The sequence below is a fragment of the Loxodonta africana genome, chromosome 3, assembly GCF_030014295.1.
Source record: "Loxodonta africana isolate mLoxAfr1 chromosome 3, mLoxAfr1.hap2, whole genome shotgun sequence".
Classification (NCBI taxonomy): domain Eukaryota; kingdom Metazoa; phylum Chordata; class Mammalia; order Proboscidea; family Elephantidae; genus Loxodonta; species Loxodonta africana.
The window spans coordinates 178,397,013-178,414,332 of NC_087344.1; the positions used below are offsets into that span (position 1 = coordinate 178,397,013).

The 17,320-nt window shown below is 36.9% G+C and overlaps 1 protein-coding gene across 1 annotated transcript in view; it reads left to right on the forward strand.

The window, feature by feature from the left end:
• Positions 1 to 21: 21 nt before the first annotated feature.
• SASS6 (SAS-6 centriolar assembly protein) overlaps positions 22 to 17,320 on the forward strand; it is a 40,552-nt gene continuing 23,253 nt past the window's right edge. The window contains exons 1-7 of the mRNA XM_003409522.4: positions 22 to 176; positions 5,507 to 5,567; positions 7,954 to 8,033; positions 8,445 to 8,549; positions 11,226 to 11,397; positions 11,897 to 11,962; positions 12,812 to 12,931. Coding sequence (XP_003409570.2) covers positions 112 to 176; positions 5,507 to 5,567; positions 7,954 to 8,033; positions 8,445 to 8,549; positions 11,226 to 11,397; positions 11,897 to 11,962; positions 12,812 to 12,931 — 669 coding nt within the window. The 5' untranslated portion in view covers positions 22 to 111. The remainder of the gene's footprint in view (positions 177 to 5,506; positions 5,568 to 7,953; positions 8,034 to 8,444; positions 8,550 to 11,225; positions 11,398 to 11,896; positions 11,963 to 12,811; positions 12,932 to 17,320) is intronic.

Genomic DNA, 17,320 nt, shown 5'->3' on the forward strand with positions numbered 1-17,320 from the left:
GGAGTCGAGCGCCAAACTCAAACTTTACTAGGGCCCAGGCGCTTTTCAGGCTGGTGCTGAAGGCCGGGCCTCTCGGACCGTTCCTCACACCAGCCGGGACAGCGGTCCAATATGAGCCAGGTTCTCTTCCAGCAACTGGTCCCGTTGCAGGTGAAATGCAAAGACTGCGAAGAAAGGTGAGGTCGGCGCCAGCCGCTGCCGGCGGGTGGCGGTTGGGGTCGGGCCAAGGGAGAAAGATGGCGGATCCGGCCAGTGGGCACCGACCGCGGCTGAATGTACTGCCGGCCTGCGTGGAAGGAGCGAGAACAGCCAGCAGGGACTTAATGGGCACCGCTGTCACCAAGCTCGCTGTTGCAGAGGGGGCCGAAGGAGGGGTGTAAGGAAATGGGAAGCCGACCACTATCTAGTTCATGTCAAAAATCCTAGTGCTGAACGCAGTCGTGATTATAGCTGCACTCTCCTCCTTTGACAGATAACTCTGGCCCAGAAGGGTAAAATAATTTATGGGAGAGCTCTCACCGAGTTCACGGCAGGGCCAGCACTAGAACTCAGGCCTGGGTTTCAGCCTTTTTATCTCTTTCCTTTGGATTATATTGGAAGTAAATTTAACTCTTTAAAAAAATCCTTTCAATGGCGTACTTTGTTGTTCTAAACATTACTTATTTTTAAAAAAGGAAATTAACGTTTAATGGACTAAGGAAAAACCAGAAACCATACAAAAATATGACCTACTAGCAAAACAACTTGCTCAAAACTGGAGATACAATGGTCAAGAAAAACAGTCTTTGTCTTCCTGTAGTTTACAGTACAGTGGGAGAGGAGATACAGACTAGTCTTAAAGATAAATGCAAAACTGGAACTTTGGCTAAGGAGGTGGTGCTCTTGGGACTTAAATAGAGAAATTTGACTAGAAGTCAGGGATTTAAATTTTTTTCTCAGTTCCATCACTTAGTAGCTCTGTCTTAGCTCCTCAAAACCCTACATTTCTCACTTGTACCACAGATACAATAACATGCCTGCCCCACATGGTTATGAGGGACAGGTGTGAAAATGTAACATTAAAAATGAAAATATTGATTTATTGATTTGCTATTAATGTGGTTCAGAATTAGGGCCCAATAAATTGACAAGCCAGGCAAAGAGATGGTACCAAAACAGCAGCTGTGTATGGTGATATGTATGTTGTTTTAATTGGACATTTTTCTGTGCTGTCCAGTATTGTAGCCACTAGCCACGTGTGGTTACTTTACACTTGGAATGTGGCTAATCCAAGTTGATATGCCCACCAGCTTTTGAAAATTCATTTACTATGGTGAAAAAAAAAAAGCAAAATATTTTATTGGTAATTTTTATATTGTGTTAAATTGACAATACTTTGGATATATTGGATTAAATAAATATGTTATTAAAATTAGTTCTAGCTAAAAAAATTTTAAATGTGGCTTTTAGAAAATTTAAAATTACACCTATGGCTCCCATTCGTGCCTTTCATTATATCTCTATTGAATGGTATTGTTCTAGAATGATTATAGAAAGATAACAGAAAGGGGAGCACCGTGATTCCATTGTTGAAGCTCTTAGCTGTTCTTCATCTTATTACATTATCATCACAATTATCTTCTTAAAACACTATTTCAAACTTTTCACTCCTGTTTAGAAACCTTTCGTATATTCGATCATCTATACAGCCCGTGGGCTGGATGGCCCACTGTTTTTGCAAATAGAGTTTTATTGGGACACAGTCACCCCTATTTGTTTATGTATTATCTGTGGCTGCTTTTGTGCAACAACTGCAGAAATGAGTAAGTGTGACAGAGACCTTATGGCTTGCAAAGCCTGAATATTTCCTGTCCGCCACCTTACAAGGAAAAGTTTGCTGACCCTGACCTGTGTGTGTGTGGGGGGGGGGGGAATCCAGAGTCTTTAATTAAGTATTCAAGACTAGTTTTTAGTTCAAGAAATATTTGTGACTGCTTGCTGCGTATCAGGAACTGTCCTAGGTGCTGAGGTTGTAAAGCTTATTTAGCTCTCCAACAAAAAAAAAGTTATTCTAATCCTCAAGGAACTCACACTTTAGTAGGGGAAACAAAAAAAAATTTTCCTTGGAGAGGCCACATAGCATAGGTTAAGAGTTTAAGTGCTGGAGCCAGATTACCTGGGTTTAAATCTCAGTTCTGTCATTTATTGGCTGTTTAATCTTGCACAAATTACTTCTCTATGCTTATCTTCAAATTGATGATATTAGTACCTGCCTCATGGTATTATTGTGAACATGAAATGAGTTAATATATATAAAGTGCTTAAAACAGTGCCTAGAGCATAATCAGCACCCACTAAACATTAGCTATTAATAAAATGTGATTAATGCATTATGTAATATAAGTGATCTGCTTTTTCAGTTTTGTTCCTAAACTCCTTTCTGCTGACACTAGACTACTTGTTATCATTTCAACGTACCTAGTACTCTCTCTATACCATACCTTTAATCTTGATGTTCCCTCTGCCTCAAATGTTCTTTCTTTTATCACTTTTAAGGCCTATCTTAAATCTTTTCGCTACAAGGACCTTTTTGAAGTTGCCTTTTAACCAATAAAACCAAACCAAACCCATCACGTCAAGTCGATTCCGACTCATAGCACGACCCTATGGGACAGAGTAGAACTGCCCCCATGGAGTTTCCAAGGAGTGCCTGGTGGATACGAACTGCCAACACATTAATTGTCCTTAAAAACCCCACCCAGTGCCATCGAGTCGATCCCAACTCATAGCGACCCTATAGAACAAAGTGGAACTGCCCCATAGAGTTTCCAAGGAACGCCTGGTGGATTTGAACTGCCAGCCCTTTGGTTAGCAGCCATAGCACTTAACCACAATGCCACGAGGGTTTCCTTAATTGTCCTTACTCATTTATAAGATAACATGGTATAGGTGAAATACCTGACTTCCAGTGGGGACTCTACAGTGTGACCCTAAATGAGTCTGTACCTCTGTGAGTTTTGGGTTCTTCCTTGGTGAGACAAAATATTTTCGTAACAAGATTACTTGTTAAATAAGATGATAATATATGTAAAATACCTGGCAGGTATTCAGTAGTGTTAGTAACTCTTCACTCCTCTCTGAAGACCTAAAAGGCAATGAGAAGCAAATCTGGGGAAAAATCATTCAGTTAGCTCTCAATTTGAGGACATGGACCGTGTTTATTTCTGTTTGTATCCTTAGCACCCAACACAGCATCTGACTTAGAATAGCTGTTATTTGTTTGCATTGAGAGTTTCAGGTCATAGCTACTAGGTAGCAGAGGTGGGCTAGACTCCAATTCTACCAATACGTGATATTTAAGATTTTTTTTTTAAGAGAACACCTAGCCAAATCTAACTGACAGAATATGTAACATAGATTTATGCACATTCAGAATACGGCATTTATTTTGAGAAATAGTTTATTTTATTGAGTTTTTTTTGATAGAGTGTGCTATATTTCTTCTATGATATTAACCTTATAGAAAAAATAGGACTTGTGATTTTAGGTAGTATATTTTGTGGCTCTGAAAAACTTCTTACGTAGGCATAAGGGAAGGGAATATATTATCTTTGTGATTCTTAAACTTTCTAAGCAATTCTAATATTCACATTTTATGTTCTTATGCATCAATCTGTGGAAACCCTGGTGGTGTAGTGGTCAAGTGCTATGGCTGCTAATCAAGAGGTCAACAGTTCAAATCCGCCAGGCGCTCCTTGGAAACTCTTTTGGGCAGTTCTACTCTGTCCTATAGGGCCGCTATGAGTCGGAATCGACTTGACGGCAGTGGGTGGTTTTGGTTTGTTATACATCAATCTGATTATTTGAAATGGTGTATATATATATATATATTTTAAATAATTTTTATTGTGCTTTAAGTGAAAGTGTACAAATCAAGTCAGTCTCTGACATATAAACTTATATGCACATTACTACATACTCCCACTTACTCTCCCCCTAATGAGTCAGCCCACTCCCTCCTTCCAGTCTCTCCTTTTGTGACCATTTTGCCAGTTTCTAACCCCCCTACCCTCCCATCTCCCCTCTAGACAGGAGATGCCAACATAGTCCCAAGTGTCCACCTGATACAAGTAGCTCACACCTCATCAGCATCTCTCTCCAACCCATTGTCCAGTCCAATCCATGTCTGATGAGTTGTCTTCTGGAATGGTTCCTGTCCTGGGCCAACAAAAGGTTTGGGGACCATGACTGCCGGGATTCTTCTAGTCTCAGTCAGACCATTAAGTCTGGTCTTTTTATGAGAATTTGGGGTCTGCAACCCACTGTTCTCCTGCTCCCTCAGGGGTTCTCTGTTATGCCCCCTGTCAGGGCAGTTATCGGTTGTGGCCGGGTACCATCTAGTTCTTCTGGTTTCAGGATGATGTAAGTCTCTAGTTCATGTGGCCCTTTCTGTCTCTTGGGTTCATAATTACCTTGTGACCTTGGTGTTCTTCATTCTCCTTTGATCCAGGTGGATTGAGACCAATTGATGCCTCTTAGATGGCCACTTGTTAGCATTTAAGACCCCAGAAGCCACACTTCAAAGTGGGATGCAGAATGTTTTCTTAATAGAATTTACTTTGCCAATTGACTTAGATGTCCCCTGAAGCCATAGTCCCCAAACCCCTGCCCTTGCTCTGCTGACCTTTGAAGCATTCAGTTTATTCAGGAAACTTGTTTGCTTTTGGTCCAGTCCAGTTGAGCTGACCTTCCCTGTATTGAGTGTTGTCCTTCCTTTTCACCTAAAGTAGCTCTTATCTACTATCTAATCAGTAAACAACCCTCTCCCACCCTCCCTCCCTCCCCCCTCTCGTAACCACAAAAGATCTTATAATAGTGGTCTTACACAATATTTGTCCTTTTGCATCTGACTAATTTCACTCAGCATAATGCCGTCCAGGTTCCTCCATGTTATGAAATGTTTCACAGATTTGTCACTGTTCTTTATTGATGCATAGTATTCCATTGTGTGAATATACCGTAATTTATCTATTCATCCGTTGATGGACACCTTGGTTGCTTCCATGTTTTTGCAGTGCTGCAATAAACATGGGTGTGTGTATGTCTGTTCATGTAAAAGCTCTTATTTCTCTAGGATGTAGTCCAAGGAGTGGGATTTCTGGGTTGTGTGGTAGTTCTATTTCTTACTTTTTAAGGAAATGCCAGGTCAATGAAATGGTATATATTTTTTAATGTAAAAAGTTGTTATTAAATTGGTGGTTTATCTTTTAATAGAATCAAGGCAGTAATGTTAGTCTATACCAGGCTAGTACTAGGCATTCTACAATGTTTATCTCATTTAATCCTGGTGGAAGAACAAGAACTTAAACTTCAAATCCAGTGTGCTTTCCAAACATCTATTCATAAATTAGGGAATACCTGTGGAAGATCTTGTAGCTTAAGGCTGAAAACTTTAGCTAAAACAAATGTCAGCGATAAGTCATTTCATGTGAATTTTTCTGATAGTTGGACCTATCTTTTCACACAGGAGAGTAAGTGTTAGAGTGAGCATTGAACTACAATCAGTTTCTAACCCAGTTCACAGAAAGGTTGGTATTTTTTTCTTTTTGAAATATTTCTGTACTTTATGGATAATTTTTGTTCTTTAAGAATGTGAGATACTTTGTTACATCATTTTGCTTTTTAATTTTGGGCCATTTTTTTAACTGTTGTAAATCTGGGGTGGTGGAATCTACTAGAACAACAACAACTGGGGCCTTGGGGGCCCTTAAGTTTGCCCAGTGCATCTGTAGGTTGCTTGAATACATATTGGTACCCTATAGAATTGGCATTTCATGGTGTAAATATGAGAACAGAATAAATTGAAGCACTGAAGAGAGGTATTAGTTTTTGACTCTTTTACTTTACCTTTTCGAGAGAGGTATTTAGATCATTAGAGCATCAGTGTCATATGATTTTCAAAAGTTTATGGGTCATTAACAGAGCTAATGGTATAGAATAAAGAGCTAAGAAATACGGTGTGGCCTATAAACTACCAAACATTCTGAGCTTCAAACTACCATATTGAGCTTTTTTTTCATCTACTGTAATTGAAACTTGGAACCTCTTGCTACTGAAACTATTGTCACCACCTTCCTTAAGGACTTAGGGATAGGTAGGGAAGTGAAATAGAGATATATGGAATTAGACTAGGAGGAAAGGTGAGAGGCAGGATAGGAGCTTGGTCTTTCTGTATTCTGGCTGTTTCACAATAACCAGGATTTAGCCTACCTTCCCCTCGTGTGATGTTTTCATTGCTTCTACTACCATCTAATTTAAATTAACACATATGTGAGAAGGAAAAAATGTATAATAGGTTAATATTAGAGGATCCCCCCCAAAAAAATGTCACTACCTTTCTGTCTGCCACTGATTCTTTTCTTATCAACCTCTTTCTTAATCCCCTTCTCATTTTAAAATGCTTTTTCCTTTCTCTCTTCCTTAAACACATTCAGGGACCTAGCAATATTAACCCTCTTTCAATAGCAGCTTCAATTTTTTCTTTTTTTTTAAATAGCACCTTGGGTTGGATTCATGAAGTGCTAAAATAGAAGCTGTTTAAGAACAGGGCATTCTGAAACAGCAAATACCCAGATTGCTAATTTTCCAGGGTAGGGATTATGTTTTATACTTTCTACGTGTTCTTTCTTATGTCTGCTGTAATTCTTCCTTTTCTAGCCCTGCTTTATGAGTCTTTTAGAATTTTTTAAGGCTCTAGCAGTTCCTTAGTAGCCATGAGTAGATTTTAATTTCAAAATGAAAACTTATTCTTAGCTTTAATGCTTATTTCTCTATTAGTCTTCCATCATCTTGTTGCTTGCCTATTTTCCTTACGCCAGTGTTTTCTGAAGTATGTAATTTCTGTGTGCTTTTCTCAGGGGCAGATTAACCAGTAAGCAAGATATGCAAGGGCTTAATTGTTTTAACTTACCTTTCACTACAGGTTAATTAGTAAGTAAGCACAAGTAAGCCCATGCATATTTTGCTTATTAGGTAGTCTGCCCCCAGCTTTTCTGTCAGCTTTAGCTTCTGTGATGATCTGCCACACGTATAAATTTAGCTATCTGGAAAGTGGTCTTTATGAAAGGTACCTGCTTCATTTGAAATTGAAAACAGATGGGGTTGCATGTCAGTGGCTACCTGGAATAGGAGAGAATCGGCCCTGGAGGAAGCCCTGGTACATGTCACCTGATACTGCCTTGTCTTCTGCCTGAGTCCTTTTCCAGAGTGAATGATAGTCAGTTCTGCTGTTGTGTTTGCCACTTTGAAACCAGGGCTTTGAACTGGTTTGTTCTGTTTCAAACCCTTTCTGAGAATTTGCATTTCTGACAAGTTCCCAGGCGCTGCTAATGCCGCTGGTTAGGGACCAATTCTGAGAACCACCACTAGAGCCGTGGTTCTCAAACTTTATTATACATAAGAATCACTTGAGGATTTTGTTAAACTGTAGATTCTGATTTAGTATATCTGGGGTGGAAAGGCAAATTCTCAGCAGAGGTTGGAACAGGACCAAACTGGTTCAAAGCCATTTGAAACACCAGACCAGTTAACTTGAGGAAAACTTAAAATATGTGGTAAAGAATATTTTTGTCATGGTATCATAGTGCAGCAAGGGCTGGATCTGTTTTACTAAGCCTCTGATTAGATAATATTCCAATAATTTGGATTCCTAGCATTTAATTAACTTTTACAGACCCCTGTGTGGCCAGCAATGGGTTTGGTTTATGTGGCCCTCAAGGAGTACCTACTTCTACATAAGCTTTTAAGACTAGAAAGACTAATGAAAAGTCAGCAGCAGCAGAAAACAAAGCCATCTGAAATATAACTGTTAGACCTCGGTGTTATTGAATGATTTCACTTCCAAGAAGGAAGAAATTACTAAAATTACTAAAAGCTAGATCTACTGAAAACATTAAAAAACAATCTTTCTTTTAGGATTTAGTTATTCGTCTGACTGACGATACTGATCCCTTTTTCCTGTATAACCTCGTTATATCTGAGGAAGATTTTCAGAGGTAACTAATTTTTTTTTTCTGGCCTCGAATTATACTTAATCTAGGAATAAATTGGTTTCTAAGTTTTATGAATGTATTGATACTGTTCTTTTTGAAACATATCAATTAGGATCATTTAGATTTTTTGAGAACACTGTATTTATACTGTAATTATTCAGGATGTTTTGGAAATAAGTGTATCATAGATTATCAGAGTTCTATTTAAAACAGCTCAAAAAATTTGGAACCTTAGCTAAATTTTTCTCCCTTTGGTAAATTCTACAAAAATCAAAGTTCTCTACCATAATTCTTGATTATAATGGTCATTACAGTAAATAAAAAAAGAATCGTTCATGGCATTAATTATGATTAAGTGTAATAATTAAGTATTTTTTCTTTAAAAAAAATTTTTTTTTCCTGTTTTTTGTTTAGTTTGAAATTCCAGCAAGGTCTTCTGGTAGACTTCTTAGCTTTCCCACAAAAATTTGTAGATCTCCTTGAGCAGTGTACTCAAGAACACGTCAAAGAAATTCCAAGGTAGGTCTCATGAGAGCACTACACTATTAAACTTCTCTGCAGACAAACTCTTCTTTGAAAGACAAGCGGGTGGCAAAATATTTTCCATGTATTATAAGTATTCCTGTCTATTATTTTAAAAAACCCTTTAATGATCTTAATTCAATATTTTAAAAAATCTAACGCATTGTCTTCGTTGTTGGTAGGTGCAGTTGAGTTGGTTCTGACTCATAGCAACCCTATATACAACAGATCAAAACACTGCCTGGTCCTGTGCCATCCTCACAGTTGTGTTATGCTTGAGCCCACTGTTGCAGCCACTGTGCCATTCCATCTAAGAGGGTCTTCCATTTTTTCTCTGACCGTCTGTTTTACCAAGCACAATGTCCTTCTCCAAGAACTAGTCCCTCCTGATAACATCTCCAAAGTATTTGAGATGAAGTCTCGCCATCTTCGCGTCTAAGGAGCATTCTGGCTGTACTTCTTCCAAGACAGACTTGTTTGTTCTTCTGGCAGTCCATGGTATATTCAGTATTCTTCACCAACACCATAATTCACAGACATCAATTCTCCTTGGGTCTTCCTTATTCATTATCCAGCTTTTGCATGCATATGAGGCAGTTGAAAGTACCATGGCCTGGGGCAGGCACATCTTAGTCCTCAAAGTGACATCTTTGCTTTTTAACACTTAAAGAGGTCTTTTGCCACAGATTTGCCCAATTCAATGCATTGTTTGATTTCTTGACTGCTGCTTTTGTGGGCATTGATTAAGGATCCTAGTAAAGTGAAATCCTTGACAACTTCAATCTTTTCTCTGTTTATCAAGATGTTGCTTATTGGCCCAGTTGTGAGGATTTTTGTTTTCTTTATGTTGAGGTGTAATCCATACTGAAGGCTGTGGTCTTTGAACTTCATCAGTAAGTGCCTCAAGTCCTCTTCACTTTGAGCAAGTAAGGTTGTGTCACCTGCGTATTGCAGGTTGTTAATGAGTCTTCCTCTACTCCTGATGCCCCATTCTTCATATAGTCCAGCTTCTCGGATTATTTGCTCAGCATACAGATTGAATAAGTGTGGTGAAAGGATACAACCCTGCCACACCCCTTTCCTCATTTTAAATCATGAAGTATCCCCTGGTTCTGTTCAAACGATGTCCTCTTGGTCTATGTATAGGTTCGTCACGAGCACAATTAAGTGTTCTGGAATTCCCATTCTTTGCAACATTATCCATAATTTGTTATGATCTACACAGTGGAATGCCTTTGCATAGTCAATGCATGCTGAACAAAAGACCAAAATTTTAAGTAAAGAGAGGGCTGACAGAGTCAAGACGAGGGTAAGGGGAGTGAGGCGAGCTGGACAAGTGCGGAGTCACAGCCTGTCTTTATTAAAACCCTATCTATTTTTTAAATCTGGGGTTAGGGCTCATTTAGGTAGCAGATTTTAAGGAACTATGATTTTTTATGATTAAAATCAGGAATAGTTACTGTCTTAGTTTTCTAATGCTGCTATAACAGAAATACCACAAGTGGATGGGTTTCACAAACAGAATTTTATTCTCTCACAGCTTAGGAGGCTAGAAGTCCGAATTCAGGGCACTGGTTTCAGGGGAAGACTTTCTCTCTCTGTTGGCTCTGGAGGAGTCTTCCCAGGTCTAGGAGCTTCTCACTGCAGGGGCCCCGGGTCCAAAGGATGCACACCACTACTGTTGCCTCTTTTCTTGGCAGCATGAGGTCCCTTTCTTCTGTGTTCAATTCTTTTATGCCTCAAAAGAGGTTGACTCAAGATACAACCTAATCCTGTAGATCGGGTCCTGCCTCATTAACATAACTGCCTCAGTCTTGCCTTATTAACATCATAGAGGTTAGGATTTACAACATAGAATAATCACAGCAGATCACAAAATGATGAAGAGCGACACAATGCTGGGAATCGTGGCCTAGCCAAGTTGACACACATTTATGGGGGGACACAATTCAATCCGTAACAATTACCTTTAATTTTTAGGTTTTGACAAAGCCATTAAAGCTATCTGAAATATTTAACAACATCAAGTATATGTTTTTATAATGAACATGGAAAAAGGAAAGACTAAGATAGTGTGTTTGTGTATATGTGTGTGTATTCATAGTTACGTAGATTTGGTACCTGATCTTTTCATTATAAAGTTCACCACAACCTTTTATCTGCTCGTTTTGTTAATTGATGATTGTTGTTTTAATCAATTATTTGATTAGGAGCTACCAAGTAGTTTTTTTTTTTTTTTTATCATTCCTTTAATATTTGGTAGGTATAATTCTACGGAGAAGAACTTTTCCTCATTCACCTAGGGCTGTTTGATTACTCTGAAAATTCATACAGTAAAGATAACTGCTTAATTCCATCTTTCAGATTGTCAACTTTCAGAGTAAGGAGTTAATATCCTAGTTACTTTTGTGATACTCAGTGTGTTTTGCGTTTGGTTTTGATTTTAGTTTAAGCTTTCTCTCTCTCTCCCCATCTGTTAACTCATGGACTTATACTCACTGTGTTTCAGACAATCCCTTTTCTTTTTTTGTCTAATTTATCCCATCTTTCAGCTTTTCTATTTGCTTCTATAATTCTTCCTTTCCTGATCCTTCTAAGTAGAGGACCTCTTGATTTAGTGGAAGAGTTTCACTATCCTATGAATATATTACAATGTGACCCTTTGTTTTCAAGGTTTTTGCTACAGTTAGTGTCTCCAGCAGCCATTTTGGATAACTCACCTGCATTTTTAAATGTGGTGGAGACAAATCCTTTTAAGCATCTTACTCACCTTTCACTAAAACTTTTACCTGGAAATGATGTGGAAATAAAGAAATTTCTAGCAGGATGTTTGAAATGTAGCAAGGTAAGATTTAAATTTAAGTTATTCTTTTAAAATATGAATAGGAAGTCTTTTATAAATCACTGAACAGCCATATTGCCATTCATTTGTATTTTCTAAACAAAGCTATTTAAAGATGTCCAGTTAAGTTTTTATAACATGTAATACATTTATTTCATTTTACCTTTTTTCATTTCATCAAGGGACAAAGTACAAAGTGCTGTATAACTGTATGAGGCATATGGCACAGGAAAACATAGAAATGCCTCAGGAGTTTTTCAGAAAGTCTCTTTATTCAAATGCTGTAGATCAGGGAATCTCAAACTTTAATGGGTATACAAATCATCTGGGGATCTTATTAAAATGCAGCTTCTGATTTAAAAGGTCTGAGGTGGACCTGAGGTTCCACATTTCTAACAGGTTTGCAGGTGATGCTGATGTTACGCTTTGCTGCACTTTGAATAGCATAGCTACAGATGATTGTGTTAAATTATAAACTGCATAATTTTATTTTTATAAATAGGAAGAAAAATTATCATTGACGCAATCACTAGATGATGTTACTAGGCAACTGAACTTGACACAAAAGGTAATTGAGGATTCATTTTTTCCTTGTAAGTCATCCAGTCATTGGCTCTGAGTTGCTTCTTGAATCATACCCAAGCTTTTGTGTATTTTTTTTGAAAGCATGCTACCATTGAATTCCCTCTCCTTTTTGCTGCCCTCCCCTACCAGTTATCTTAAACCTGATGCTTTCTCTCTTAGATACTTTATTACATCCAAACAGTTCTCTTATCCCCAAAATATGACACATTCTCTCCTATCTCTATGTCTTTGTTAAAATAATGCATGAAAAGTATTGGTCACATGTTAGTTTTCTGCTCCGCTTTTAATTCATCTCATTTCTCTTGGCTAAAATGTCCTTTCAGTTCCTGGCTTCTAAACCTTTCTTTCTTTCCCGTCCTTCTGTTAGGTTTAGAATTAATTCCTCTGTTGGGCCCCTGTAAGCTTATCATCCTTTCAGTTTTAGCTAAATCTTTTGGCCCTTGTCCTTGAAATTGAGGGACAAAGTATCTGACAGGCTACATGGCTTTAGGCAGAAAATATCCCTGCACAGCCTGACCCATCTTGGGGACCTTTGTGTTACTTTTCTTCTTAATGCCAGAGGAAGGGATTGGGTGATGAAGAGCCAGACTGAATTAACAAAAGGTTAAAAGATAGTTAAGCTTTACCTGTGGGCCATTTTAGCTCTAAAATTGCTTTTATTCCAATCTCGATTTTCTTAAAAAAAAAAAAGTATAGCAAAATGCTTTGAGTATGTCTTGAAAAGATGTGATTATGTTGTCTTTAATACTCTGGTAAATATTTCCATGTTCTAATCAGAAGTATAAATATTTAAAGAGACTATCTTAATATATTATATTGAACTCTAATACAGACATTATCAGAAAAAATCCAGGAACTAGATAAGCTACGGAATGAATGGGCATCACACACAGCAGCATTGACAAATAAGCATTCTCTGGAACTAACAAATGAGAAGGAAAAGGCCTTACAGGTATGAATATTAAAGGAAACTAGAAAAATATATTTTTATATTTTATCGCTATTGATCATTTTGTTAATTGTAATAGTAATATTTGCTTGCTTTGAAAATTTCAAACATTACAGAAGTGTGTGTGCATGTATATATATATATATATACCATATAAATACCATATATGTGTGTGTGTATATATATATACACACACATATATATGTGTATATGTATGTATAGAGAGTAGAACTGTCCCTTAAGGTTTCCAAGTATTGACTGAGGGATTCGAACTGCCGACTTTTTGGTTAACAGCCAAGCTCTTTACCACTGTGTCATCAGGGCTCCTATGTAGATATGTTACATATCAGTTCAGATATTCTTTTTTAGTGGGTGCATAGTATTCATGTTTGGATGTCACTTAAATTATTTAACTACTTCTCCAACTCATGGGCATTTAAATGCTTTGAAATTTTGGTTATTGCAAACAATACAGCAATGAACATTCCTTGTTCCTAGAAGTGAGGTTGTAACTTACCTATATAAAATATTGATAAAAAAAATTGATAGATATTTCCAAATATCGATAGAGGTTTCCAAAATATTGATAAATACTGCAAATTTGCCACCCAAAAAGGTCATACTAAAAGTGTTATCTCAGAAATAGTATATGAGAGTGCCTATTTCCCTATGCTTTTGAAATTAGTATTAACTCTCTTTATTATTTGCCAACTAATAGGTGCTAAGGTAGTACCTGTTTTAATTCATATTTCTTAGATTTTTAGTGAAGATAAGCATATTTAATATGCCTTTTGACCATTTTATTTTTTTCTGTGGATTACTTTTAGTATACTTTGCTCACTTTTCCTAGGTGATTATCATTTTCTACTGCTTTATCGTGTGGATTTCTCTTTTGCCTTTTACAGTATGGTTTCTTTCATACTAGTTTTATCTTTTTGCACCTTATTAAGTGTTTTACTCTTAAACATGCAGCTTGATGATTTTTTTCATGTAAATTTTACCCAAATTAAGATTCAGAAAATTGTACCACCCTCCAGGTTCCCTGTGTACCTTCCCAATCCGTAGCACACTCTATCACAGGAGGTTACCGCTCTCCTGACTTCTGTCATCACTGGTTAGTTTTGCCCTTTCTTCAACTTCATGTAAGTGGAATCATACAACATGAGCTTATTTGTGTCTGGCTTCCTTTACTCAGCATAGTATCTCTGAGGTTCAGTTACGCTCCTATGTGTTTGTTTTTACTGTGGCATAGTAGCCTATTATGTGAATACACCATAATTTATGAATTTTCCTATCGATAGGCATTTTGTTTCTGATTTTTCTGTTATTAAGTAAGCTGCTGTAAACATTCTTATACATGTCTTTTTGTAGACATATGTGCTTATTTTTCTTGGCTATATATGTAAGAGTGAAATGGCTGAGTTCTAGGGTAGACGTACGTTTAGCTTTAGTGTAAGCTGCCACAGTTTTCCAGAGGGGGTATGCCAGTTTATACTACCATTCTGGAGGTTTGTAATAGTATCTCATATTGATGGTGAGCACTTTTCATATGCAGATTGACCTCTTGGATATTTCTTGTGAAGTGCCTATTCAAATCTTTAACCCATTTTTAGATTGGACTATCAGTATTTTCTTATTGATTTCTGTGCTTTCTTTGTACATTCTCCATGTGAGTCTTTGTCAGATATATGCATCGTGAATACTTTCTCTGTGGCTTGCCTTTTAATTTCTTAATGTTGTAAAGGAAGATATTACATCTTTATTATTCATATTATAAACATTTTCTCTTGGCCTCTCATTTGCCATTTACCAGTCTTTTTATTCGAATGTCATCAGATTTGTTTCCTGTATTGCATTAAGACTTCATTTCATGTTTGGAAAGCCTTTGTCACCCCAAATTTATAAAAAAATATTCTCTAATATCCTAATACTTTTATAATTCTCTTGTTATAGTTAGCTCTTTAATCTGTTTGGAATACACTATCGTAGTATACAATATGAGGTAGGAATTTTTTGCCATATAGTCAGTTCCAATACCATCTTTCCCTAATAATTTAAAATGCCACCTTTATTATATCCTAAATTCCTTTATGTACTTGGGCCTGTTTCTGGGCTGTTGGAAAAACTGACATCTTTTGGAAGATATCAGCCAAGGGAAGAGACGCATAGGCCAGAGTCTAGAAGGGGTCCAAATGCAGAGCTATTAGTCGTCCTCTCCTGTGGAATCATGGATGGCATCATCTCCTCCAGGCCACGATATGTGATAATATATAGAGTATTACCAACCAAGAAAGCTCACTTGAGTCTTTGGTGTCTATACTTTTTATTGGGTCAGACTAATGCCTTTAGTCTCCATTTGCTTCGGAGATTGGAACTAATACAGGGTGGCTCAAAACTCCCATCATAAATCATATTGTTAGACTGCCTAGTGGCCAAAGTCCCAGCAAATTAATACATCCCTATCAGCACGACATTCTAGGGGCCTAGTGACCACCTCCCAGTAGCGGAGGGCAAACACTAGACCTCTTTTTGTGAAGGTTAATTCTGCACTGCATACTAGACTCAAGAGATGAATGAGAGTGTTTCCCAGTTTTCTCTATGCTTTGGAACAAGACTGTTCAATCAGATAACAAGATGTTATCTTTTCTTTGAAGGCCTGACAGAATTAGCCTTTTAACATTGGAATTTGATGCCATTTTGAGACATTTATGTTCTTTTCCCATTTCCACTGTGATTATTGGTCTGTTTGGATTTTCAGTTTTTCCTTGAGTGAGTTTATATTTCCTTAAAAAATCTTGTATTTCATCTGCATGTTTAAATGAATTAGTACAATATCATGCATAATATTGTCTTATGATTTTTGTCTCCATGGCATTTCTCTTTTCTGATGTTCTTTTTTTTTAATGTTCTTAATTTATGTTTGTTTGTTTCCTTTGGATGAGACTTGATGGTGGTCTATTTTTTAGTGTTTTTGAAGAACCAGTTTTTTTGTTTCATTAATTAGTTCTGCAACATCCCCCCCCCCGCCAATTTCATTGATTTCTGTTATTTATTTATTTTTTTGGCTCTAATTTCAAATAAGCTGGATTCTAAGGGTCTGTTCATTAGTGCATTTTTTTTTTTTTAAACTTCAGAGTGTCCAAAGGGTTTGTTTGCATTACCCGGTGCATTTTCTAATAGGATTGAGAACCATTCCCTTGGGACTTTAAAACCAGGCCTATTCTTCAATCCTTGCTCATATTCTATGTAAATACACAGTGGTTCTAAAACTTCAGTGTATGGCAGAATCACTTGCAAGTCTTGTTAAAATACACATAGTTGGGCCCTATTCCTAGAGCCTGATTCAGTAGGTCTGGAATGGGGTCCTGGAATTTGATTTTCTAACACGTTCCCAGGTGATGCTGATTGCTCTGGTCTGAAAACCACCACTACAGAGCATTGTTTCCCAAATTAGACCAATTTTGGGAAAATTTGAATCTTGCGCACTTGATCCATTTTTCTTTATCCTACTTATTCCTTATTTTAAAAAAATCACATCCTTTGAAGCAGTAGTTTCATTTAATTATTTCTGCATACATTTTTCTTGCTTATAGTAGCTTCTATGAGGAAAATTACAGCAGCAAGTAGAATCACCGATCTTCGTTTTATCTTATACATTAATTACTTTCTTGATCCTGACTTCTCTGTTTATTTGCTTTTCTTCTGATTGTTCATAGAACTTTCTCTTAATCATTCTGTTCAAATTCTTATCATTATTAGTTCATCTCCAAAATATTTTTCTTACCTCACGTTGTGATTAAAGCCTCTGTAGAATATTCTTTTGGAAAATATTGCTTCTACTTGTACAAATTCTCCCTTTTTTTTATTGGGCTCTGTTATTTTTGCCATAATTTTGAAATTATCCTTCCAAAGATATTTTTTTCTTTCAGAATAGAGATAGTTTCTTTAAATGCTTTTTCTAAAAATATTCAAATGTCTCAAAAGTATACAAAGTAGAAATTGGAAATTTTGTAATCCTGTCCCTCACACTTTCAATTTTTAAGTTAAAAAAAGAATTTCATTCTAGGATCACTAGAATAGAAGCACTTCTTCGTTTTTACTGCCTTTGGCCCCTATTACCTTTAGTGTCCTTGATTACCGTCTTTTCTTAGACAGCTACAGTTAGCATCTTAACCATTTTACTGTTTTTTTAAATATATTTTACTTTGTTGTTCCTTTAGTGTTCTCTTCTAATACTACACTTTCAACTTTATATGGACTCTTCAGTGTTTTGTCTTTTTTGTCTCCTTTCCAATTTTCTCAGAATGAGGAAATTCTTGAAGTAGTAATGTAAAATTCCCAAAGTATTTTATGAGTACTTTGAGAATTTTACATTAGTACTTGTGGTAGGAA